The sequence below is a fragment of the Eurosta solidaginis genome, chromosome 4 (assembly GCF_040869045.1).
Source record: "Eurosta solidaginis isolate ZX-2024a chromosome 4, ASM4086904v1, whole genome shotgun sequence".
Taxonomy (NCBI): domain Eukaryota; kingdom Metazoa; phylum Arthropoda; class Insecta; order Diptera; family Tephritidae; genus Eurosta; species Eurosta solidaginis.
In genome coordinates, this window is record NC_090322.1 from 194,272,859 (window position 1) to 194,300,090 (window position 27,232).

At 38.2% G+C, this 27,232-nt stretch overlaps 1 protein-coding gene across 6 annotated transcripts in view; it reads right to left on the reverse strand.

Annotated features, from left to right (window-relative positions):
- Positions 1 to 1,008: 1,008 nt before the first annotated feature.
- LOC137250854 (uncharacterized protein DDB_G0280579) overlaps positions 1,009 to 27,232 on the reverse strand; it is an 89,521-nt gene continuing 63,297 nt past the window's right edge. For 4 of the 6 annotated variants that reach the window (XM_067784471.1, XM_067784475.1, XM_067784470.1 and 1 more), the window contains 3 exons: positions 16,947 to 17,322; positions 15,246 to 15,512; positions 1,009 to 1,949 (listed from right to left, as the gene is read on the reverse strand). In XM_067784471.1, coding sequence (XP_067640572.1) covers positions 1,680 to 1,949; positions 15,246 to 15,512; positions 16,947 to 17,322 — 913 coding nt within the window. In that variant the 3' untranslated portion in view covers positions 1,009 to 1,679. Of the gene's footprint in view, positions 1,950 to 15,245; positions 15,513 to 16,946; positions 17,323 to 25,020; positions 25,283 to 27,232 lie in introns of those variants that run through there. The other 2 variants (XM_067784474.1, XM_067784476.1) reach the window with 2 other exon arrangements.

Below are 27,232 nucleotides of genomic sequence, written 5' to 3' on the forward strand. Positions count from 1 at the left end.
TATACGCGCATACAATGTGCGTGAATGAATAAGTAATATACATATGTATCAATTGGCGAACAAAGAGCAGGTCCGCTATATATATTCCCTTCAATATAATAATAAATTCATGAAAACACTTTGTTGTTGTTGCGTACTTTAAGGGCGCTTCCTTTTAGTGAAATACTCTATAATTTAACAGGCGCTCAGATAATGCCAACAAGCGACACCGGAAACAATTGCTTATCGCTTGCGCCTAAATGTATGCTGCGTTATGCAAAAATTCGGCGTTTCCGTGAGTAAATAAATTAGTGCTGGACGGTTTCAACCAAGTATTTCATTATCCATTGACCAATAGAAACTTGGCACTTCGAAAGTATTCTTGACTTTGTTTGTTTTTACTAGATTTTTGAGGAGTCAACTAGCGTAAATATATTTATTAGTATTTGATGGAACCAACCTAAAATATCTAAAGGACAAATTAGTTTTGTGGGAGCTTACATTGTGTTACATGCTACGCTGTTTTCCATAAAATCGGTCCCTCCATCAATTATTTGGCTCCCTTTTCGGGTTTTTTTTTAGACACTTAGTTTTTGATATCCTTTTGCGTACAAGAAAGTTTTTTGTAACAATTTATCGCAGCTTAAGTTTGTGGATAATTTCTAATAGTATTTTGGACTATGAAATCGTGCTTTAGCTACAGAGCCATGCTTGTTGTGCTGAAAAGACGGGATCAGTTGGGCTTGGTAATATCAAAATTTTAGCTATAGCGCGGCTAGGCGCTAGATTGATCAAAAACCCCACCGTGCGCCGGCAGCAAGGAGGCAAAAAGGCGTTCGCAAATCAAAACTCCGCAAAATATTTTCTGTCTGAAACTCCATCAAAAATTTACATTTCTGTCACTGCCACATAATTCTCCGACGATTTTAAAAATTACAAAAAAATGGGCTTTGACTTCGGGACTTATAAAATAAAAGTCCGGGTTTAATAATAATTTATTTCGGACTAAAAAATTTAAAGTACGGAAAAAATTTTTTCTGAAAGGCTTTTATTATAAAAGGAATAACAATTTGCGTCCATGGTTTTGTTATTTTTCTGATTACTGGTGTACGTATGTATGTATATTCAAATGCCTGGTTGATTTCTATAGCATTTTATTTTATATAAAAATAAGTTACATTTTGAATTTGTATTTAATACATTTAAATTAAGTTTCAATATTTTCACATACATACATACAATACATATGTATATATGTATACAAGTAGATATACATTAACCACTTACATACTAAATACGTACAAAACATGAATATGTACTATATAGTAAATCTAATCAGCAGGAATAGTTCGAGTTATCGATTGGCAATTAAGTTCCCTTAAGTAGTTGAGCATTTTTTGTAAGTAAAACTTAAACAAAAAAATACATTTAATTTGCAATAGCGTGCGTTTTTTATGTAGGCATCTCCCTATGTGTGAAGTACCTACATATATCGTGGACAGATTCGTTATTTTGATTTAATTATTAGTATTTTGTTTAGAAAATTCAATTTTAAATTAACATAAAAATAAAAAAAAAACTAGAGTAAAAAAAAATTAAAATACTTTTCCTTTTTAAATAAGATTTCAGGTTTTTCAAAAACTGGTGCATATTGCGTGGTAAAGAGTGTGCGTATAAATTTAAAACAAAATTCCAAATCACTATGAAATTGTACATTCGCAGCACATTAATGTGTAGTAAAGACATTTCACTACTTTTTCATTCTCATCATTCATTTCGTCTTTTGCATTGTGTTTGTTCGACACACCGTCAAGTTGATCTAGTTCCTTAGTTGATGAGATCTTCTTTTTTTTCTTCTTGCTCAACATCTCTCTGCTATTGCGCTCCAAAAGTAATTCATCGATCCATTCTAGATCACTGCTTGGCAATTTCGTATTGTCCGATATACTTTCAATTGAATTGATATCCTTCTACAATTGAATAGAAAAAAATTATTTTTATTTCGGTATTTATGTACAGTTAAGAACATGAAAATAACCAAAGGTTAGGTTGAACTGGCCGGTCCGTGAAGACCTCACATAGACTGAATCCATAATGTTACCAGAAGTTTATCGAACAAACTAAAAAAACCAGGGACGGAAGGTTAGGTTAGGTTGAACTGGCCGGTCCATGAGGACCTCACATAGACTGATTGAGTCCGTAGTGTTACCAGTAGTTTGTTTTAGCGACTAAACTGAAAAACCCTATCAAAAACTAGGACCTATGTTATAAAATAACTCCGTCATCTTGGTAAATACTAGAAGCTTCCTAGGACTTAAGCCACTTGCTGCTTCTAGATCTGACAGCTGTATCACTCCTAATAGCTGGAGTCTTAGCCTGACAAGTGCTGGGCACGAGCACAGAACGTGCTCGATCGTTTCCTCCTCCAACCCGCACTTCCTACATCTGCTATCACTGGCCAAGCCTAATTTAAAGGCATGTGACACCAGAAGGCAGTGTCCAGTCAGAATACCCGTCATGAGTCTACAGTCCTCTCTTTTTGATGATAGAAGCAACTTTGTTAGTCTAAGGTTGTAAGACCTACACATAATCTTCGACACTTTACAGCCCGCGCTTGAACCCACGCCTTTCCCCCTTGGTCGATCATGTGCACCTCTCGCCTTCGCTTAATCTCGCCCAGTCTAATTGGGACGTCTACGGAGCAAGCTTCAAGGGATGCGCCCTTTTTCGCTAGTTCATCCGCTTTTTCATTCCCATCTATTCCCATATGCCCCGGGACCCAATATAGATGTATGCTTCTCCCCCTCCCGATTCTCTCCAAAGACTGCTTACACTCTAACACGCATTTATATGCTGTGCTATGCGATATTATTGCCTTAATTGCTGTTTGACTGTCAATATAAAAGTTAACACCGTAGCAGCTTAAGCTATTCTCTTCCAGGGTTTCTACTGCTTTGGTTACGGCTAATATTTCCACTTGGAAAACGCTACAGTAATCCGGCAGCCTGTAGGATCTGCTTATTTACGGATCAGCACAGTATATCGCAAACCCTACTCCTTCCACTACTTTGGAACCATCTTTGTACACATGCATCGCCACGTCCGCCATTTGCACACACTTGCGCCAACCGTCCACCTCTATTGTGGCCTTAAGATCTCCCTCGAAGCGCAGATAGGGAATCAGGTAGTCTGTTCGTCTTGTGATTGATGACGCTATACTACTATGGCCGTATGGTCGGCGCTCAAGCTGCCTAGAGGCACCGAGCCTGGTTACAGTTGTTAACGCTATGTTCTTTGCTACCAGGTATGCAGGTTGAATGTGCAGAATGGCATACAGAGCAGCCGTTGGGGTTGTTTTCAGGGCTCCCGTAATGCTAAGCATAGATAGTCTGCATACCCCCTCTAATTTTTTGAGGTATGTTGTTTTTTGTGTGGCTTTCCACCAAACAAGAACTCCATAGTATAGAATAGGGCTTACAATCGCTGTAAAAGCCCAATGAGAAAGACAGGGCGATAAGCCCCACGTACACCCCAGCATTCTTTTACATGCATAGAGTGCCGTTGAGGCCTTCTTGACCCTCTCCTCCAAGTTGAGCTTCCATGGCAGCTTACTGTCCAGGATGATTCCGAGATATTTTGTGCAAGGTTTCTCCTGTAAGGTCACCCCTCCTAACTTAGGCCTGGTCCAATTTGGGACATTGTACCTCTTTGTAAACAAAACCATATCCGTCTTTTCCCCATTGACTTTCAACCCGACATTAGATGCCCAGGTATGAATATCCCGAAGCGCCCGATCCATCAAAGAACTAATCGGGACGGGAAATAATATTTTTTTTTTTCGGAGTCGAAAAAGTCCTGGTCAAAAAATTGTCATAGGTGAGGTTTGAGTTCCCAGGTATCCCTACAGCAATATCATGTCGAATCATGCATCCTTTTTATAATCAGAGTGCTTTGCACTTTGATTGGATAACGGTTGGTTGTACAGGTATAACTATAGACTTCATATATCAAAATCATCAGTATTGGAAAAAAATTTGATTGAGCCAAGTCCGTCCGTCTGTCCGTCTGCCGTTAACACAATAACTTGAGTAAATATTGAGATATCTTCACCAAATTTGCTACACGAGCTTATCTGGATCCAGAATAGATTGGTATTGGAAATGAGCGAAATCGGATGATAACCACGCCCACTTTTTATATATATAACATTTTGGAAACACAAAAAACTGATTATTTAGCAAATAATACACCTATAATGTTGAAATTTGACGTGTGGTACTGATATTGAGACCCTTGATAAAAATTTGAAACAAAATTTAAAATGGGCGTGCCACCGCCCGCTTGTGATAAAATCGATTTTACAAATATTATTAATCATAAATCAAAAATCGTTAAACGTATCGTAACAAAATTCGGCAGAGAGGTTGCCTTTACTATAAAGAATGGTTTGAAGAAAAATTAACGAAATCGGTTAAGGATCACGCCCACTTTTATATAACAGATTTTTAAAAGGGTCTGGACGAATAAAATAAGCTATATCTTTGCAAAAGAGCTTTATAGTAATGGTATTTCATTTCCCAAGTGCATTTATAACAATAAATAGGAAAAACTTAAAATTTTTATCAATAGAATTTTACTTTCTAGTAAAAATGGATGGGAGTGCTTAAAGACCATGGTAACTTTTATATAAAAGGAGTTTAAAAGGCTCGTAGACTAGAATAATAAGCTATAACTTAGCAAAAATTATTTTTGAATCAATGATATTTCACTTATCAAGTTTTATTGTAAGAGGAAATGGGGAGACATGTTTTTTAAACGGGCGGTGCCACGTGTTATGTAGAAAAGTAATTTATCTGAAATGAGATGTACAATTGAAGCTCACGCTGAGTATATAATGTTCGGTTACACCCGAACTTAGACACATAAGCGTCCACATATAAAAGTAAAATCTGTATTTTTATTTCTTGAATCCGATAGAACTTGTTAGTAATAAAAATCCGAAAATAATTTTCATCTTGATCCAAATATAATTAAAAGTCCAAAATTAATAGTTTTGCAAGGAATTATATTGTGACGAATATTAGTGACACTAAGTGTTGCTAAGTAAATGAAGCTACAACAACAATAAAGCAGGTAGTCACTTGTATCTACATAAACGAATCAATCATTATGTCTACACATATGTAAATACACGCAGCGGAGAAGCAACGCACAACCAGATGCATATATCTGAGGTACTCCCGAAAGTATGCAATGAAAGAAGCTATAAAATCGTGCATCTGTAGTTACAGCTGAGTAATTTTATAGCTGATAACTAATTAGTAAGTTCTGGAAATAGAAGCGCCTAGAAATATGTCAACGAGGAAACCGCACAGTATAAAAGCAGCGACAGTGGAGGCACGACAATCAGTTTGATTTAAGACGCTATCTGGCGAGCAATAGAAGTGTTATTTTGAAAGTAGTCTAATAAAGGCCATTTTGCATTATCGAATATTGTTGAATAAATTCCGAAGATTGCGAATACAACTTGGACATGGAAAAGTTGAGTCAATTGAGGATCCAGCAACTGAAGAAGGAGTTGGAAAGCCGTGGATTGAATACAACCGGCAATAAGATCGAACTCCAAGCACGGCTACGAGAGGTAATGGAGTTGGAAGGAATTAATGTGGATGATGATGTCTTTCATCCTGATGGGGACGAGACAACAACAAAAATTGAAGAGAAGAACGGAAGGACGGAAGCATCTAACTGGAGTCGCAGGAGAACCGTATAACATCGAAGATTGAAGCACAAGAGGCACGAATATCCGAAATGTCGGCAAAAATTTCAGCGCAGATCTCTGCACAACTGGAAGAGCAAGAAGGCTGTATTTCTTCGAAGATGGAGGCGCAGGACACAAAAATTTTGCAACTCGAGAACAAAATCGATGCCGAGATTGAAACATTGCGAGGTCATATACAGGAGTTGCAACTAAATCGCCCGCTTGTTTCAGCAAGCAATACGAAGGTAAAAACTCCATATTTTGACGGCTCTGTTCCTTTTCAGGTGTTTAAGATTCAGTTTGAGAAGACCGCAGCAGTGAACGACTGGAGGGCTGAGGGCACTATTCGTGGCATTGAAAGGATCTGCAGCTGAAATCCTACAGACTATTCCCGAGAGGGAGCGGAACAACTACGAAACATTGATGAGCGCTCTAGAGAGGCGATACGGAAGCGAACACAGGAAGCAGATATACCAAATAGAGTTGCAAAGCCGCTACCAAGAAGCTAATGAGACTTTGCAGGAGTTTGCGTCAGATGTCGAAAGGCTTGCGCATTTAGCGAATGCCGACGCACCCGTGGAATACACCGAAAGGGTAAAAATTCAGGGCTTTATAAATGGCATACGGGACGTCGAAACAAAGCGAGCCACATACGCAAACCCAAAGCCAACATTTGCAGAAACGGTATCACATGTATTGACTCAGGAAACTGCCTCACTATTGAGTAAACCAGCATACAAAGCTCATCGTGTGGAAGTGGAAAGACCAGATTGGGTAGACACAATTTTGGAAGCACTGAAGGGATCACAACAGAAAAATGCCGGAGTTATGAAATGTTTCAAGTGCGGCAACCCAGGCCACATTGCACGACATTGCAGCACCGGTCCCAATAGTTCCAACAATGTGGGTGGCCGTAAACGCAGAGCTGAAGGAGATGAGCAAATCCCCAAGTCGACTCAGTCGTTAAACTAAAGCGAGTCAGCCCAAGGGGCGGCAGCTGGCTCCCTCAATTGAATGCCCCATAATCTCTATCTCGCAAATTGGAAGAAGGTCAAGCAATCTTACTGTCGGAGGACATGCGGATGGAAAGGAACGTTTACTGACTGTAGATACGGGTGCATCTCATTCCATCATTCGATTAGATTTAGTCAACAAGAAGATAAGACCATTGCTTGGAGCAAGATTACGTACAGCCACGGGAGAGGAAACCCAGGTAATTGGAGAAGTAGCATGTGAAGTAGCAATTGGGAACGTCACGGTACTACACAATTTTATAGTGGCAGAGATTGCTGATGAAATCATAATTGGAGTGGACTTCTTAATCGACCAGGGCATCAAGATCGACATGCAAAGCAAGACGATGCGATATAATAACATGGATGTACCACTTAATTTCGGCTACGAGAGAGGCTACAGCAGTAAACGAGTGCTGGTGGAAGAGAGTCAGCAAATACCACCAAAATCAGAAGCAGTCATCTGGGCAAACGTTGATGGAGATTGTGGGACAAACAAATTGTGGGTTGTCGAGGCAGCAAACAAATCAACACCGAATATACTTGTAGGAAAAACCCTGGCTATAACAAAACAGGATGGACGTATCCCGGTAAGAGTAATCAATGAGTTCAAGTCACCACTCAAATTGACCAGAGGAGCAATTTGGGAAGATGCCAAGAGGCTGAAGTAATAATTAATTGTGAACAGCTCCAGGAAGAGGTTTCAACTAGCAATATTGATCTTTCAGATGACATCATGGCATGAACGGAGGGACTAGAGGAAGACTATCAGAGTAAGGCAAAACAACTGCTCCTAAAATACGCAAACATATTTGACCAAGATGGCTCCAAAACAGGCCGCACCAACGTTGTGAAACATCAAATTGACACTGGAGATGCGAGGCCGATCCGTCAAGCTCCACGTAGTGTTCCACTGGCGAAGCGGGAAGTTGTGAGTCAAATCATACAAGAAATGAGCGACAGCGGCGTCATCGAACCATCAGCTAGTCCATGGAGCTCACCGGTAGTACTTGTAAAGAAGAAGGATGGAAAAATGAGGTTTTGCGTGGACTACCGGAAGTTGAATGACGTTACGAAAAAGGATAGCTACCCATTGCCAAGAATTGACGACACTCTGGACTCGCTATCTGTTAAGAAATGGTTTTCCACACTGGACTTGAAAAGCGGCTACTGGCAAGTTGAGATGAAGGAGGAAGATAAGGAGAAAACAGCCTTCAGTGTCGGTGATGGTCTTTGGCAATTTACAGTGATGCATTTTGGACTTTGTAATGCACCAGCTACTTTTCAGAGACTCATGGACCAGGTACTGAAAGGACTACATTGGAAAACATGCTTGGTGTACCTGGACGACATCATCGTATTGGGCAAGAACTTTGATGAACATCTTAAGAACTTGGAGGAAGTTTTCCAGAGAATAGCTGGCGCTGGTCTGAAACTAAGTCCCAAAAAGTGTTCGCTGTTTAAAAAGGAAGTAAATTATTTGGATCACAAGGTAACGGCAGAAGGCATCTGTACAGCGAATGAAAAGATAGAGGCAGTAAAGGATTGGCCAAGACCACAGAACCTGCATGAATTAAGAAGGTTCCTTGGGCTGTGCACATATTACCGCCGATTTGTACCAAACTTTTCCAGCGTAGCCCATAGCCTCAATGAGCTTACAAGAAAAAAAAAGCTTTTGAATGGAAGAAGGAGCAAGAAGTGGCTTTCCAAACATTGAAGGAGCGTTTGTGCACTGCCTCAATGTTGGCATATCCGATTCCAGGAGCAACATTTATTCTAGATACAGATGCGAGTGGATATGCTATAGGAGGCGATTTATCACAACTGGTCGATGGGCAAGAGAAGTTGGTTGCATATTACAGCCGTTCGATTGGAAAAGCAGAGAGGAGCTATTGCGTTACACGGAGAGAGCTGTTGGCATTGATAGAGTGCATTAAACATTTTCACATATACCTCTACGTCCAGCGATTCCGCATCAGGACAGATCACGCAGCGTTGAAATGGCTTCTGCAGTTCCGTAATCCGAAAGGAAAATTGGCACGGTGGATCGAGCGACTATAAAGCTATGACTTTTCCATTGAGCATCGAAAAGGTAGTACCCATGGAAATGCTGATGCAATGTCACGAAGACCATGTAGTTTGGAATGCAAGCACTGTTCAAAGGCCGAGGCTAAAGAAGACATTATAGATGTCCGGCTAATGACTATAACGTGTACGGATGAATGGGACAAGGAACAACTAAGAAAGTGTCAGCTAGAAGATACAGATCTGTCACATGTTATGCATGAGCTCGAATGAAATGAAAGACCAAACAGAGAGGAGATGTCAGCAGAGAGTCCCATTGCGAAGTCATATTGGGCACAGTGGAACAGTTTAGAATTGATATCCGGTTGCTTGCATAGAGTATGGGAGAATGAGGATGGTCAATGCAAGAAGAAACTGATAGTTGTTCCCAGAAAGAGGATTCCTGACGTGCTCAGCGAGCTGCATAATGGTCCAAGTGGAGGTCATCTTGGAATCACGAAGACGCTCGAGAAGATTAAGCAGAGATTCTATTGGGTTGGTTGCCGTCAGTCGGTCACCGAGTGGTTTGCCAACTGCGAGGTTTGCAACAGAGCGAAAGGCCCCAAAACACGAAGTCATGGCCAGATGAAGCAGTATATTTCAGGTGCACCATTTGAAAGGATCGCCATGGATGTCGCAGGTCCATATCCTACTAGTAACCGCGGAAACAAATACGTGCTGGTATTTATGGATTATTTCAGTAAATGGCCAGAGGTATACCCAATCCCAAACCAAGAAGCGGAAACAGTAGCAGAAGTGGTTACAAACGATTGGGGCGCAAGATATGGTGTACCAATGGAGTTACATTCTGACCAAGGCAGGGATTTTGAATCAGCTGTGTTCCAAGAAATGTGTAAGAAGTTGGGCATTGTCCGTGTGACAACTGCATTGCATACTCAGTCCGATGGTATGGTGGAACGTTTCAATAGAACCTTGGAGGAGCATTTAAGGAAAGTAGTAGACAAGTACCATAAGGAGTGGGATACACACATATCATTATTCTTGACGGCTTACCGATCGGCAGTGCATGAGACAACGGGCCAAACTCCCGCAAAGGTAATTTTTGGAAATTACCTTCGACTGCCAGCTGATTTGAAGTTTGGGATAGATGCCGATGCGGAGAGAAATGTCAAGAAATCCACTGGTGTCTTGGAAGAAGAGATGATAGAGATACACGATCTTGTAAGGCAACGATCAAAGATTATGAGTGACAAGATGAAAGCCAGATACGATAAAGCAATTAATTCGGAAGGTTTTCAGGAAGGAGATTTGGTGCTGTTATACAACCCACAACGATCAAGTGACTAAAACGGATCAACGATGTAGTGTACTAGAGATATACGCCGCCGATAAACGCCGCCGCCGATTTTCGCACGCCGCCGCCGAATGTCAAAAATATCGGCGTGGCGGCGCGGCGTCCGGCGCGTTACTATATTTTCTACTCGTTTAAGACTGTTTAGGCCATTTATTGTTCATGTCGTAAATTGTTCGGATATGGTCGAAAGTGGTATCAACGGATGCGCATCACTGCCAGTTATAAGAAACTAATTACGAAATTTAACTCTTTATAACTATTCAAAAGTTATTTAAAATAACAAGCGCTTTCGATGTCAGCTTAACACGGACTTTCCATCATCCAATTCACCAAGTTATTAAAACAAAATACTAAAAGAAAAGTTATATAATAAATTTATATGCTCACTTTGCATTTTTGAAAAAATTAGTAATGAACAATTAATTCAAATAAAATGACTCAAGGCGAACATGTTTTTAAACTGTCCTCAAGAATAAGCGAAATCAGTGATGCAAAATCCTTTAGTAGGTTCAACGGGCATAAACACTCCTTTGAAATTATTCTGACCTCATACTTAAGTTGAGGATATATGTACTTATGAGAAGGGTTTGAAAAATCACTTGGGCTTACATTTAAACATCTGTTGTTTATTTTCGAAACTATACAATAGCGTCTGAAATGTTAATTTTGATTTTCACACTTCATCCTTCAACACCCAAGTCTCCCGGTTTAACATTTCCTAAAGTTGGCGGCCAAAACTAGTCCCTTGGAGTGAATCACATTGATTATAGCCTATCAACCAAGTTTAAATATCACCTACACGTTACGGCTGCTTTTACAATTGTGAATACGTAGGCACATATATTTACCAGGTGAAGCTTTGTCCTTCGCAAGAACACTCAAAGTGGTGAAGCAAAATCTTTCCCAATACAGTGGAACTAATGACCGTGTGTGATATTACAATAACGCAGCGGACAGTCGAACTTGTCTGAAAACTGAAGCTACGCGGTCAGCCATAATGAGCTCCTATATCGTAAGGCCGGAAAACAGTAGTTAACAACTTTCAACTTAAAATCCGTCGACCTTCATTCTAAATTTGATTTAACGAAGACTATTGAAATCAATGTTGTGAACACAAACGTCTGCAATCTTTGGTCTACATTTTAAAAATTTTATCCAGGGTCCTTGTAAAATTTTAATTATGTAGATGCGCCGAGGATTATACGGATTTTCACCCATGACGCAATGACATCCACTTAGACTACTTATGATTTCGAGGGCGGCATCTTTGGCCGAATAGTCACTCCCTAACGTTTCAAAGTGTAGCTCGGCAGCATAGCGCGACAAAAGCATCCGTTGGAAAGTCTTTGGAGCTACACTTAGAGCTTCTAGGAAAGTGACGTCGACGAAGGTATGAGTTCCTATAGCTTCTGTACTGGCATATGGTGTGATGCTCAGGAGGCGTGGTAGAGACTGGTGGTAGGGATTCCTACTGTTCGCACATCGGAAATTTTAGCTTTTAAAAAACAGCCGAAACAACTGGAGGCGCCCTGTGCCACGATAGTCATGAGTATTAATAGACCATTCATAGCAACCCTAAGTCGCCTTTATGCGTCGCCTTTATAGTTAACCCTAGGTGAAACTACGCTTTGCACGAGATATACAGGCAAAAGTGTGACTATTTTATGTATCTCTATTTCTTTTCAGCAGACACAGCAGTACCAATTCCAAAGACCAAGGTTAGGTTCGAAGCCTCTCTGGAGCATGCGAATGAGGGACAATCCCTTCGCAAGGAGCTACTCCTGAAAATTTTTGAACGATCTGCGAGATTTTGATGCAAAAACCCCGGATCTCTCCGAAATGGCCAACACCTTGATTTCCTTAAATACCTATAAACAAAACCTTTCCTAAATATTATTTTTTTAAATAGAAAAATCAAGCTTTTAAAGTAAGAACATCGGCGTACGCCGGCGCGCCGCCGGTATATAATGGAGCCTACGCCGCCGCCGCCGATAAAGTGATCGGCGTAAACCTCTATAGTGTACCGCATACAAACCATTGGCAATCCACGAACTAAAATGAAAGTGGTTCATTTGGAAAGGCTGGCAGCGTTTAGATCGAGAGATTTGTCTGATCGGGACGATCAGACTTAGGTGGAGGGCAATGTGATGAATATTAGTGACACTAAGTGATACTCACATCACTAGTCTGATGCTAAGTAAATTAAGTCACAACAACAATAAAGCAGACAGTCACTTGTATCTACATAAACGAATCAATCATTATGTCTACACATATGTACGTACACGCAGCTGAGAAGCAACGCACAACCAGATGCATATATCTGAGATACTCCCGAAAGTATGCAATGAAAGAAGCTATAAAATCGTGTATCTGTAGTTACAGCTGAGTAATTTTATAGCTGATAACTAACTAGTAAGTTCTGGAAATAGAAGCGCCTAGAAATATGTCAACGAGGAAACCGCACAGTATAAAAGCAGCGACAGTGGAGGCACGACAATCAGTTTGATTTAAGACGCTATCTGGCGAGCAATAGAAGTGTTATTTTGAAAGTAGTCTAATAAAGACCATTTTGCATTATCGAATATTTGAGTTATTTATTCAACAGTTTAGTGATTCGAACGTTAGCAGAAGGTTGCAAATAAGCGGAATTGCAGTAAATTCGTAACAATATTATAAAAGGAATAACAGTTTCCGCCCCTGAAAAAAAACCTATCAAAAGCCAGAATCTGTTTTATAAAACAACTCCCTCTTAGCAAATATGAGAAGCTTTTTAGGACCTATGCCACTTCCTCCCTCGAGGTCTGAGAGATTTATCAGAAGGCTGTGTCTGGTCAGAATACCCGTCATGAGCCTACAGTCCTCTCTTTTTAATGATAAGAGTAGTTACTCTTTCCCGCGGCCGCCGGGATCGCCCCACGGAAGTGATTAAGCAAACACTCAGAGCGTATTTCTGCTATGAAAAGCTTCTCAGTGAAAATTTATTTGCCTTGCAGATGCCGTTCGGAAGGATGTGCCCTTTTTAGCTAGCTCATACGCTTTTTTATTGCCTTCTATGCCCATATGTCCTGGGATTAAATATTCTTTCCAGGGATTGCTTACACTCTAACACACTTGTTGACGTTGTACCGTACGAGATTATTGCCCTAATTGCTGATTGGGCTTCAATATAAAAGTTGACACGGCTGCGGCTTAAGGTATTTTCTTTCAGTGTTTCTATTGCTTTGGTTACGACTACTACTTCCGCCTGAAAAACACTACAGTGATCTGTCGCCTTGTTGGATCTTTTTTATTACCGGATCAGCGCAGTATGCCACAGACTCTGCTCCTTCCATTACTTTGGAACAGTTGGTGTACATGTATGGACCTGTCTTCCATTTGAGCTTCCTTGCGCCAATCATGTTGTTGTTGTAGCGATAAAGACAATCCCCGAAAGATTTGGGAAGTATTATACTACGTTTCGACCAAACCCAAACTCCGTGTTTGCCAGTTTCGTAAGCCTGTTAAAACATGTCGAAAAATATAGCGAAAGCTATCGAAAAACGCGTTTTAACTTCGGTATCAATAATGCGAAAACAAAAATCAAAATTTGCATTTCTGCCAAGAGATATTTTGCATAAAAGAGTTGGCAAACACGGAGTTTGGGTTTGGTGGAAACGTAGCATTATTGGTACAGAATTAGGAAGACTGTTCGTGTCAGTATTTGAGGACACTATACTGCTATGGCCGTATGGCCGGCGCTCAAACTGCACAGAGGAATTGAGACCTCTCTTAAGTTGTCAAAACAACTTTTAAGTAGAAAAACACTAGCTATTGGGTAAATTGACGTAAATTTACCGAAATTTATTCGTTAAACAAAAAAAAAATTACCGCGAACATATTTTAGAAAATATTCCGCCATTATCAGGTGAAGTTAGCGAGCCATCCTGTGAAAAACTACCTTAGAAACCAGTTAGGAAAACGATTCTTGCACATGAACAGAGCACAGAGCTGTGTATTCATGCCAGTATAAATGCACGTTAATTTCTTTTTAACGCGTGTAGTTTCTCAGGGAGCATGCATACTTTATATCGGCATTGGAATTACTTCTGTATTCATAGGCTTGCGTTAATGCCAAAGCACCAGTTCAGCATGTATACAACTATTCGCATGATTCGTACGTGTAAAGGCACTAATGTTGCATATATACCACGGTATTACTGTAGCTAAATGAAATAATACAATAACAATATCATTCATAACATCAGCAGGCATGATGGCATATGGCACAATTTAAACTCATAAACTTCGAAAATATGGACAATTATTATGACGATGAAGCATTCTGGGTCCGTATTATGTGTTACGATCCGAGACCGAAATTCATTTTTTAAATCACAATAGCTCTGAAATGGTGTGTCGGATTAGTGGCATATGCCAACTAGCGACACAAGCTACTCATTACATCCATAAATTATTATCATTTTTAGAAATAGTTTGGCTGTTGCATAGTTAACGGTTGAGTGAAAATAGTTTTCAGTCACTGATCGTAACACGTGTAGATCCTTAAAAGATCCCTATGCTCGTTCCAGCACGCTTCGCTTTCGCGACCTTTGCCAGCTTCAAAATTTTGTTTACCCGTCCTTAAGAAGATTGATCTTTGCCCCACAATAGCGGCTTTGCTCTGAATCTTCTTAGGGGGCAAGCTCTGTTGTTCGCAGTCATACGCGTCTTTGATAGGAAGCTATCTTGTTTCTAATATTCCTGGAATTTTGTCCAGTCGTTGATCTTGGGTTTCTCCCTTCTGTACCCTCTTTAGGGGGTGCTGGAGCTGAGATACGCATGGTATGAGAAGGATGGCCTATCAAGGACTCTCCAATCAAGCCTTGATATATCAAGTTCAGAGGTCAATGTAATGGTAAGAACATTGCTGGATGTTGGACTGCATACTCTAAAAGTTTCTAAAAATTTTAAGTAAACATTTCTCGAGTTTTTTGAAAATTTTTTTTTTGAATTAGCTTGCATAATTTTGTGTTAAACAATTAGCTTAAGTGTTTCCAAAAAATAAAAAATTATCAAAACATTCAGTTGCCATTTTATACGTGCAGGTGTAGATGAAGAGTATTAATATTACCTGATGATTATTATTTTCATTTTTATGATGATGCTTTTTCTTTGTAGGTGAACCAGACAATGAGTCTCTATCATTGTGTTGATTAGGGGTATTGGAGGATGATGGTGTAGACGCAGTTGATGCTGTCGTTCCAGCCGATGCATTCAATAGCGCATTGGTCGTAACTTCAGGTGCTGGAGTGTTGAAGCCATTTTTAGGTGGTGATGGCAAACTGTACACGTCGATTTCGTTCGAGATGTCTTTGCCGAGTATAGAAAAACGATTCCCCTGTAATGATGAAGAGACCAGACTTAAAAACGAAAGTTCTTAAACAATGTGTAACTGATAATAAAAATCCGATTACAGATGTCTATGGCATGTCTGCCAAAAGCTTATCTTCTTCTATAATGAAGACATGAACGGGTGGTTAACCAACTATGCTGTGTTCTTATCGTCGAGACACCTGTTTGTAGCGCGGACTCCCTCAAAAAGCATTTTTAAAAACGTGATAATGAGATCCGGCAATAAATTAATAAAAAGATTAAAACACAAACACAGAAGCAAATTTCGGGCACGAGCAACTTTTCGCCGGGATATGTTTTGGGAGGCTTTTAAGGACTGGCTTAACCTAGCTGCATTGAGACCTGGCTTGGTTCAAACATTCACGATACTGAATGTTATTGCTGTTGTAGCAGTGCTTCGCCTCATTCAATAAGTGCGATCAAAACGATAAGGATGTTGGAGGCGTTGGTTCCACATTGCAATTGAAAAGATGGTTGGTGTCACATGGGGCCACGTTAAAAGCGGGGCAAACATTGGCTATGTCGGGGTTGATTCTGGATAAGTAAGAGTTTAACCTATTACAGTATTCAGATCGAAACTAGAATGACGGGCGTCTCCCTGATGAGGTTGCTTCCTCCAACTGCGAGTTTAGGCTATTTTTCTTTGAGACATAAGAAGCTATCCCGTGGCAGTTTTGAGTGCAGTATTTCCGGGCAATAGCAATAGTCCAGGCGATTAGGCTGGCGACGTGAAGCACATGAGCGTCCGGTCAATTGCTTTATAAGCGGCTATGAGCGTTTCCTTGCCCCAAGTGCTTCCGGGAACTTGAGAATTTTGTTACGGCTCTGAGCTTTAGGTAAAATTGTGGCTGAGTGCTAGCCAATCTGTAGGTCCTGAACGAACGCCACACCCAGTATTTTTGGATGTACGACAGTCGGTAGCGTAATGCCAACGACGTGGATGTCCAATAATGCCAACATTTTCCGCGTCCTCGTCGTAAATAAGGTCGCCAAGGATTTGGCCGATGACAGTGCCGTGATGTGAAAGAAGTGGAAAGACTAGGGAGATAGTCGTTAATTTTATAGTAAGGCTCATCAATGGATAGGCCATAACCTGTTGCCATTATCGTGCAGTCATCGGCGTGGGACAAAATGGTAACTCCCTTTTGGTTCTGATGTTTGTGTAACCCCATTTAATATTATCCTATCTCAGCTGTCAGTTCAAACACGCCCTACATGATGGAGCACCCTTTTTCAGAATTGGTTTCCAACTCATAACTCAGAATTTTTTTCATAGACGCCACAGCTCATGTCAAAATGTATAGAACTTAACCTCAGATTACCGGAACGCAACCGGGATAGGGTGATATTTTACGCAGCACTCAATATGCCGCTAGAATTGTAGAAGACTTATCTCAGATTCTAATATTCTATTACTTACATCCATAATTTCGGCTGTTGTTGTTGTGGTCACACTTGTAAATGTGGTTTTAGCCGGCATACTTAAATCCTTGCTCCTATTACTTTCTGTTGTATTTGTTGTTGTAACAATAATTTTCGGTGTTGCACCTGTATCAGGACTATTCGGCACAGATATTAAAGGAGTCGTAGACGCAGAGCTGCTGGGTATACTTGACACATCATATGCATTGCCATTCAAGTTATGATTGCCTTCACCTGCTTCTGTGATTTGTATTGTGGGTGATATTGTGGTTGTTGAGGTGTTACATTTCTCAGCACTCACAGCACCAAGTGTACAAGCGGCTGTCGTTATACCAGAAACGGAGGGACCATCAAAAAGACTACTATCCGGATCGCTGCAAGGGTTGAGAAAAAAATACTTGTAATATAGCCATAAATTAATAAAATATGTATTCAGGTAGTATATGGTTTGAATGCGGTTAATATAGCATTCTCCATAGCATGTACGAATATGTATGCATGTATGTGTATTTATGCAAGTATATGGTATGAATTTAAACGAAACCACCAATTGTGCTAGTAAAAATGTATGTATTATGTAGGTTTAATTGTTAATACAAAATATAATGTAAGCCATAGGTTAGCATTGGCAGTTTTCATTACCATTTACATGCATATCAAAACTCGACAAAGTAAAATTGTTCTAATGGCAGTGTGGTAGTGCTAGTGTATGAGTTATGACACTATTGAAGTAAATGAGCGATATGTACTTAAGATTTTATCAGCTAAAAGTAATTAAAAAGTTATTTTTTTTTTTACCCAACTTTTTCAAAAAAAATTTAGCCAGTCAATCCTTCCGCACTGTTTTCTATCTCTGAGTCAAATTTGATATAAATCTTTTCAGCCGGCGTGATTGAGTCGTAAAATCTAGTTATAAAACATAAGCTGTCTAACATGCCTTGGGTAGCGAACTTTTAGTTAAATGAAATAAATAAAAATGCAAATCTGTAGTTAACTGTGGAATGGAAGTTATCTCGCCATTGTGAAAATTGGCCGTAGTTGAATAAGTTCTTCTTGTCTCAGAGTGGACATTATTGGGTCAGTTTTTAAGTGATTTTTGACTAGAATGGGGCCATAATGTAGGAAAAAGCGCGCCGAGTTCGAAAATTTGAAATAAAACAAGTAAGGAGGGCTAAGTTCGGGTGTAACCGAACATTACATACTCAGCTGAGAGCTTTGGAGACAAAATAAGGGAAAATCACCATGTAGGAGAATTAACCCTCGGGTAATCCCCGAATGTGTTTGTACGATATGGGTATCAAATGAAAGGTGTTAATGAGTATTTTAAATGGGAGTGGGTCTTAGTTCTATAAGTTAATTTATTTATATATGTTATACCACGAACAGTATTCCTGACATGCTTCCAAGGGCTTTTGATTTCGCCCTGAAGAGCTTTTTCATTTTATTCTACTTAATATGGTAGGTGTCACACCCTTTTTACAAAGTTTTTTCTAAAGTTATATTTTGCGTCAAAAAACCAATCCAATCACCATGTTTCATTCCTTTTTTCGTATTTGGTATAGAATTATGGAATTTTTTTCATTTTTCGAAATTTTCGATATCGAAAAAGTTGGCGTGGTCATAGTCGGATTTCGCCAATCTTTACTACCAAGAGAAAGTGAGTTCAGATAAGTATAAGAACGTGAACTAAGTTTGGTAAGATATATCGATTTTTGCTCAAGTTATCCTGTTAACGGCCTAGCGGAAGCACAGACGGTCGACCGTGTATAAAAACTGGGCGTGGCTTCAACCGATTTCGGCCATTTTCACAGAAAACAGTTATCGTCATAGAATCTATGCCCTACCAAATTTCACAAGGATTGGTAAATTTTTGTTCGACTTATGGCATTAAAAGTACTCTAGACAAATTAAATGAAAAAGGGCGGAGCCACGCCCATTTTGAAATTTTCTTTTATTTTTGTATTTTGTTGCACCATATCATTACTGGAGTTGAATGTTGACATAATTTACTTATATACTGTAAAGATATTCAATTTTATGTTAAAATTTGACTAAACAAATTTTTTTTTTAAGTGGGCGTGCTCGTCATCCGATATAGCTAATTTTTATTTAGCACACATATAGTAATAGGAGTAACGTTCCTGCTAAATTTCATCATGATATCTTCAACGACTGCCAAATTACAGCTTGCAAAACTTTTAAATTACCTTTTTTTAAAAGTGGGCAGTGCAACGCCCATTGTCCAAAATTTTACCAATTTTCTAATCTGCGTCATAAGGTCAACCCATCTGAAAAAGTGGGCGTGGTTATAATCCGATTTCGGTCATTTTAAATAGCGATCTGAGATGAGTGCCCAGGAACCTACATACCAAATTTCATCAAGATACCTCAAAATTTACTCAAGTTATCATGTTAACGGACAGACGGACGGACGGACGGACATGGCTCAATCCAATTTTTTTTCGACACTGATCATTTTGATATATGGAAGTCTATATCTATCTCGATTCCTTTATACCTGTACAACCAAACGTTATCCAGTCAAAGTTAATATACTCTGTGTGCAAAGCACGCTGAGTATAAAAATATGTATCTTTTGATTCGACTGATCAAAAATATAGCGAAAACAATAGCTGAGTTACACTGAACACTGATCCAGACATGCAGTTGCAGCAACAACGTTGTGATTTTGATATTTTTCTGGATCAATCTCGGATCACAGCACTTACAGTTGTATGCGCTAGGGTGTCCGATATTTACAAACTTTTTTCCACTCGGTACCCCATTAATTTGTACGTCAAGTTTGAAAACAAATTATTAAGGCCGTAAGATAATAAAATTATATTCATTCATGCTAGAAAAACGATACATTTTCTGTTTGCGTATCTACGACAAAATACCAAAAAGACAAGAACCATAACTAAATTTGCTTTTTGCACATAGCTTCTGACGAAAGTGAGGTTTTCAATATCAATCGTTGGACAATTGCTATTTGGTTCAAAAACTCGTTTTTTGATACCTCTCCTGAAAATTTTGGACGTGTTTTATTATGTATTAGTACCCGGTTGTTAATTATTAGTACTCTAATTTGTTTACATGCAAAGATGCATAAAATTTCATATGGCAAATTTATCGCATTTGTGGCATGGTTTAAGTAGCTAATAATAATAGTTATACCTATACGACACTACACTATTTTCGTGTATTTTTTCTTGTATTTTATCTTTAAGTTTTTATCGCACTCCCTCCCAATACGGCTTCAGTACTGGTGTAAGTGTGTAAACTATATTTCATAAAACTAAAAATAGAAGAAAATACAACTTAGTTCATTAAAAACAAACCAGCCAGTTTGTATTTCGATAGGTTTTTTTGACATTCGGCCGTTTTTTCCTTATTTTTTTCTGACAAATGAATTTTTGATTTTAGTTTGAAAATTTGGTGCATAAAACACAATTAAAATTAACTTTTAATATTTTTTTAATATTTATTTAATATTTGTGAAAAAAGTGAACCTTAGAGACCGAAATAATTTTCGCGTGTTATTTGCATTGCTTTTATTGTTAAAAATGTTAATATAAAAATAAAATGAAAAACATAAACAAAAACATGTCAAACTCACTAATTTTGGGGGAATAGTGGTCTCGCTTTTTCATGATAGAAATTGTTTTTGCGTTTTGAAGTTCCGATAAAGTTTCGTCAGTTTTTTTAGATTGGAATCCAAGCAAAAATAAAGTAGTGTCATATATGCTTTATACATTTGTTAATTTGTTTTGAATTTTAAACCAAAAAAATTTAGAAGGGAAAAAAGTTTGTAAATAACAGATGTGTTATTTAAGTTCTGCCAGCTCTCTTAGAACTGATTACTTATGGCGTTTTTTTTCTGGAAAAAATGTTACCCTCATGTTGCACTCTTAAATTCTAGTTTTTGATTTCCTTTTCTTATTCTGTGGGGAATATTCTGTAAAAGGAACATACAAACTTACGGGAGAGCTTAGAAAAACCTACAAGACGACATTATTTTCAGAAAAGAAAACGAAGAACATAAATAATTTTAAGACAGTTTTGTATCTCAACAAAAATATGTTTATAAATAAACGTAATGTATATACACACCTGCTCAAAATAATAGGTACACAGCACTCCTTCAATTTCAAAACAAGAAAAATCCATTTTATTAAATCAATATTATGAAAATAAAACACACTTTTATCCTTGTCCTATTTATTAATGAAAATAAGCAAACTTCACATTAAAGTAACGAAAAACATATTAGTTATTATTTAAAAACAATATTTGGCCGAAATTAACCTGCTCATAAAAATAGGTACAATTTTGATGAGATAGGAAATATAAAAAAAATATATTAAACAAAACCTTTCTTTTACACAGTTCACATTGCTTAGTTAATAACCAGTATATCCACCGTCATTCTGAACTACTTTACCCATTCTTTTGACCATATTATTGATTAAAGTCTGGCAGGTTTCTACGGGTATATCAAACCAAGTTTTTTGAACGCATTCCCATAATTTGTTTTTTGTTGGAGAAAGTTTGACCTGCCAATTTCTTTCTTAAATCTCCCCACTAGTTCTCAATCGGATTTAAGTCCGGCGATTGACTAGCCCACTTCAAAACACTAACATCATGGTCCTCAAATGATTTCTTTTAAGACATCAAAGGTGATAGCAGCAGAAATAGGCAACGTAGTTAGTGCAAAAACGGTTAGCAACCGCTCACACAAGGCTAATCTACCAGGAAGAATAGCCAGAAAAGTTCCACTAATGCGACGAAAAAATTTAAAACCAAGATTAACATTTGCAAACGAGCTTTTGGGTCGGTCAGGACCTGAAGGATCGAAAAAGTGGAGAAATATACTCTAGAACGACGAAACAAAAATAAATTTGTTTGGAAATGATGCGGAAAGAAATGTACGTCGCCAAAAGGAAACGAGTTCCGCATCCGTTTCACAAAAAAAACTGTGAAGCATAGAGGTGGAAATGTTATGGTATGGGGGTGGTTTTTCGTGGTATGGGGTAGGTCCTATATGCAGAACAACCAATAAAACGACAGCTGTGGATTACAAGGACATACTAGATAATGTCATGCTATCCTATGCTGAGGAAAACATGCCATTACGCTGGGTGTATGAGGAAGACAACGTCCCCAAACATACATCTAAGCTGGTCAAAAAATCCTTTGAGGACCATGACGTTAATGTTTTGAAGTTTCCTAGTCAATCCCCGGACTTAAATCCAATTGGAAACCTGTGGCGAGATTTAAGAAAGAAATTGGCAGGTCAAACTTTCTCCAACAAAAACCAGATATGATTGAAGGCGACTGTTTTTTTAAATAACTTTTGAATGGGTGGAAAGAGTTAAATTTCGCAATTGGATTCTTATAACTGGCAGTGATACGCATCCGTTGAAACCCCTTTCGACCATATCGGACTAATTTTCGACATGAACAACAAATGGCCTAGACAGTCTTAAATGACGCCGCCGCCGCGCCGATAGCTTTGACATTCAGCGGCGGCGTATATCTCTAGTACATATCGCATTTAGCTCATGCGACTTCCCCATCACGGTTGCCACTTCGGTCCATTTGGACCAAAATAGTTCTTTCCAACCCTATTTGGTCCCTTTTTCAATTATGGTCCCGCTGTAATAAAGATTTTGGTTTTTTACCAAATTATTCCCGTTGGAGACCAGAACCCCAGAAACTTTAATAATAACATCGTACCTAGTCAAATGTGATAAATATAACAATACCACACAGTAGACACGTTTAAGACTTCTCAATGGTTAATCTGAGGACTGCGACTAGATTCAATAAATGTGAGTTTTGAAATGTAATTTTTCTTTAACACAAATTATATGGAAGAAAGGTGTACATTTCAAAAGTCGCACTTACTGAATATAGTCCATAGATACATTGGTAAACGGAAGAATAAAGAATTAAATTTTAAAAAAATTTTAACACCCAGCTATTATTTCCAATTTTTGTTTTCAACTTTTAGGACTGATTTTATGATAAAATTGATACAACCGAGCTCTGGAAAAATTGTGTTTTTCGTCAAAACATATATTTATATAAGCCTTTTTGTTAAAATGAAAGTTTTTGTGACATGGTGTAATATTTACCACAACTTGAATTTAAAGATTTGACAACGAATTCGACACATTTGTGAATTTGTAAGCCGATTATTGAATACAAAAATTTGGTCCATTTCCTTGAGATTTGGTCCTTTTATTCGATGCATTTTGGACCCAAATGAAAACATGGTGTGGCAACCATGTTCCCCATGTACATGTTTGAGGGATTGGGAGAGCCAACAATATTCGTTTATTAGATGAGTTTTTGTTTATATTTAAGTTGGAACGCAAATTGTAAACAAACAATAATTGCCTTAGTATATGCGAATTTATTAAATGCATATATGGGAATGTGTTCAAAAAACTTGGTTTGATATACCCGTAGAAACCTGCCAGACTTTAATCAATAATATGGTCAAAAGAATGGGTAAAGTAGTTCAGAATGACGGTGGATATACTGGTTATTAACTAAGCAATGTGAACTGTGTAAAAGAAAGGTTTTGTTTAATATATTTTTTTTATATTTCCTATCTCATCAAAATTGTACCTATTTTTATGAGCAGGTTAATTTCGGCCAAATATTGTTTTTAAATAATAACTGATATGTTTTTCGTTACTTTAATGTGAAGTTTGCTTATTTTCATTAATAAATAGGACAAGGATAAAAGTGTGTTTTATTTTCATAATATTGATTTTATAAAATGGATTTTTCTTGTTTTGAAATTGAAGGAGTGCTGTGTACCTATTATTTTGATCAGGTGTGTATGTAACAATAAAATGCGTACTTTTAATAGTTCATACATACTTATGCACATAAATAATTGCGTGTTTACATTTAATAACAATAGAACAAAACTAAAATGTAGTTGTATGAAAAGTTTGTTGTACGTCTTTTGGGATGCGCGACACGTTCGCAAAAATGCTTGATGGGCAAAGAATAAATGATATTGACACGAGGATGATGTCACAAATATCGGATGACAATATAAGTAGGCATATTTATAAATAAAATTTACTTATAGAGAGCGCACACCGTTAAATAGTCGTTTGAAATTTATTTTTTATTTATATTATTAAAAATGTTTATTATGTAAAACAATAATATCACTTTTTTGCGCTACAATTACTTTTATAGACTTGGGAATAAATTATATTATTTGCACTTTATTTTATATACAGTAGACGCTCACAAATTAGAACCACTTTGTTGTTAGGGTGATTCTCGTTCCTGAAAAGTTCTAATTCCTGGACGTTTTTTATTTGTATAAAACCTTAAAAATTAAGTCAATTTGCATTAAAAAACTGCAATGAAATTGTGTCTTATTCAATTTTATTCATAAAAACGAGGAAACATAAGGTAACAATCCAGTACAATACATATCACATGTTTTTTATTTTATTAAATATATACATCAAATTCTTGGGCTAACCGCTTCCCTTGCGCACCTTTGTCAATCTTTTCCAAGATCTGAACTTTGGTTTCCAAGGACAAAGTATTATTCTTACGTTTATTTTACTTTTAAACAAATAATACCAAAACGCGTCCACGCGTATCGAATTTCACAAGTAACTAATAAAAACTGTACAGAACCGCGACGAAAATCCAACGACTACTGAGCGTAACATGAATAAATTGGCGATTCTCCTTTTTATATCTATTTTGGAACAAAAAACAAAATACGCTCAGAAATTAGAATTTTCGATTCTAATTTCATATCGTGTAATGTATTGAAAAAATTGGTTCTAATTTCTGGACATTCAAATTACTAAAGGTTCCAATTTGTGAGCGACTACTGTACTACATATTTAATATTTCACAAATAATTTGACTAATTTCTTTTGAAATTTTGCACTCAATGACTAATAACTATAGCAATACATAGAAATGTATTTAAGTAATATCTAATTCACTTTTAAAGCACGCAAACAACTTTTTATTTAGAATTTTTTGCATTTCTTCCTTTTTTTTGTTATTTTTACATAGTAATCTGAATGCTGTTGCTTTTATTGAAGTCGTTCAAACACCTCCAGCAAATGGTAGCAAATATATACCAGCAAAAGAAGCAAACCAAACGTATAAAATAACACTGAAAGATGCTCAACATCTTTGGCATTATGAGCTTTGTGACAAAATCGCTGCTTAGCAGTTCAATGCAAATTCTGTAATCCGGAAAATTTTCACGCTATAAAACACGAATGCAAAATGTACACACCAACGCGAGCTCAACAAACGAATAACAACACCTCCCGTTAATCAAAACAGCTGAGATTGACTTTTGATATCCAACGCTGTCGGTAATGCGCGTACTCATTTAATTTCAAAATAAGCAAAAAAACAAAACATATCCATACATATTTGTTGGCCGGCATCAAATTACGAGAGTACCCACTACATGTAAATGTACATTAGACGATTGGTAAAAATTAATTTTTTTTTATGCCAAGGTCGCAAGTTTCTTTCTGGTGGTGTAAAAAAAAGGCTCTAAGGCGGAGCCACAATTATGTTTTTTATATAGATGCATTCAACGCAATCGTATGCGTGACAATTACATCGCCACAATCACGCAAGATGTTGCGTTTGTAAATATAAAGGAACTCCAGACTCGGCAATTGAAACTTATTTCGCCTTGCCCATTCACATACAAAATTAGCAAAAGTAGCACTGTTATAATAAACATTTCACTACACAAGAAAAATACTTGCTAACGTATTTTGTCTCCTATTCATTTGTTAATATGAAGTTTTTAATTCTGAAAAACGGTGGAAAAGTACCAAAGAGTAGGAAAAATAATTTCACTTGCAAAGTGTGAAAGCGCCCTTAGCCAAAGCAAATGTCGAATTCTTCATCATATGCTTTGCTTGCAACAAAAGTTGGTAGTTGGCTACTTTTTCAGGTCAGATGGCGCTAGTATCGCTCAATCTGCCGTTCTACATAAAAATACGTGCAGTCTACTCTTCATGCATAAGATTGCATCTATATGAAAAATTTCTAACGTAACGGGACTTTTACTGACCTACGTAATTGGCGCTATGGTTCGTTGGGCTAACTGCGCTAATTGGTAACACCAAGGGAATTTAAATCGTTTTCCGGCTTGTCCTTCCAGCGATGTGGGGGCCGCCCTTTTGCTGTGCTTCCACAGGCGGGTTCCGATAAGAATACTTTTTGGGGCGGAACATCATCTTTTATTCACATAACATTACCAAGCCAGCGTAACCGCTGTATTTTTATTCGCTGAACTATTAGTTAATATCTACATAAAGCTCGTACAGCTCATCATGGAATCTTCTGCGGTACTGGATGCATAGAGGCCCGCAAATTTTTCGAAGAACTCTTCTCTTGAACACTTCCTGCCTCATCTGATGTTGTCATGGTCCAGAATCAAATTAAAGAAATCACACCCTGTCTGAAACCTCATTTAGTTTCGAACGGTTCACTCCTGCATTCCGTCGGGTTGACCTGTGCTCTCAGAGAGTAGGTGCGAGAGTCGAGTTGTAAAGTCCTTGACAGCCTGTACCGATCGCAGCCTTTCAATGTCTAGCTTTCCTTGTATTTTTTTTTTGTTGAGCAGAGGCGGGCACGTATTTCGGCTAAGCCGAGCCGATGACTGTTCCTCAGATCTTAGGCACATCTAAAATACTGAAGGCATGCCGTCCGTCTATCACAACGTGGTCGAACTATTTGCGTGTATTTCAATCGGGGGACAGCCATGAACAGTTTTATGCATGTATGCACCTCGTGCTGGGCGAAGTACATCAACCTCAGTCCATTAGGAGATATTTCATTGTGGAGGCTGAGCTTTCCGACCTTGGGGCAAAAAACACCTTCTTTGATCACCCAGGCGTTTAAGTCGCTCAACTTTTATGTCATGACGGGGGTAGCGCTCCCAACTGCATTTTAAGCGTTCATAGAATGTGTCTCACCTCATCTTCATTCAATCCGTCGGTATGTGGGCGCAGTTGAATGAAATAGTAAAATATTTCGCTTTTATTCAGATAGCGTCTAGACGTGGAGACACAGGCGTGAACGTGAGTACTTGGTGACAAAGTCTCTCCTACCAAGAACCCGATACCGAAGCTGAGCTTATTTTCATATCCATTGCATTAAATGTCATTGGAGTGTTGTATTATGTGGCGGGAGCCGCTCAGCTGAAATGAAAGTATTAATTGCACGCCCGCTTGCAGCCGCATCTTA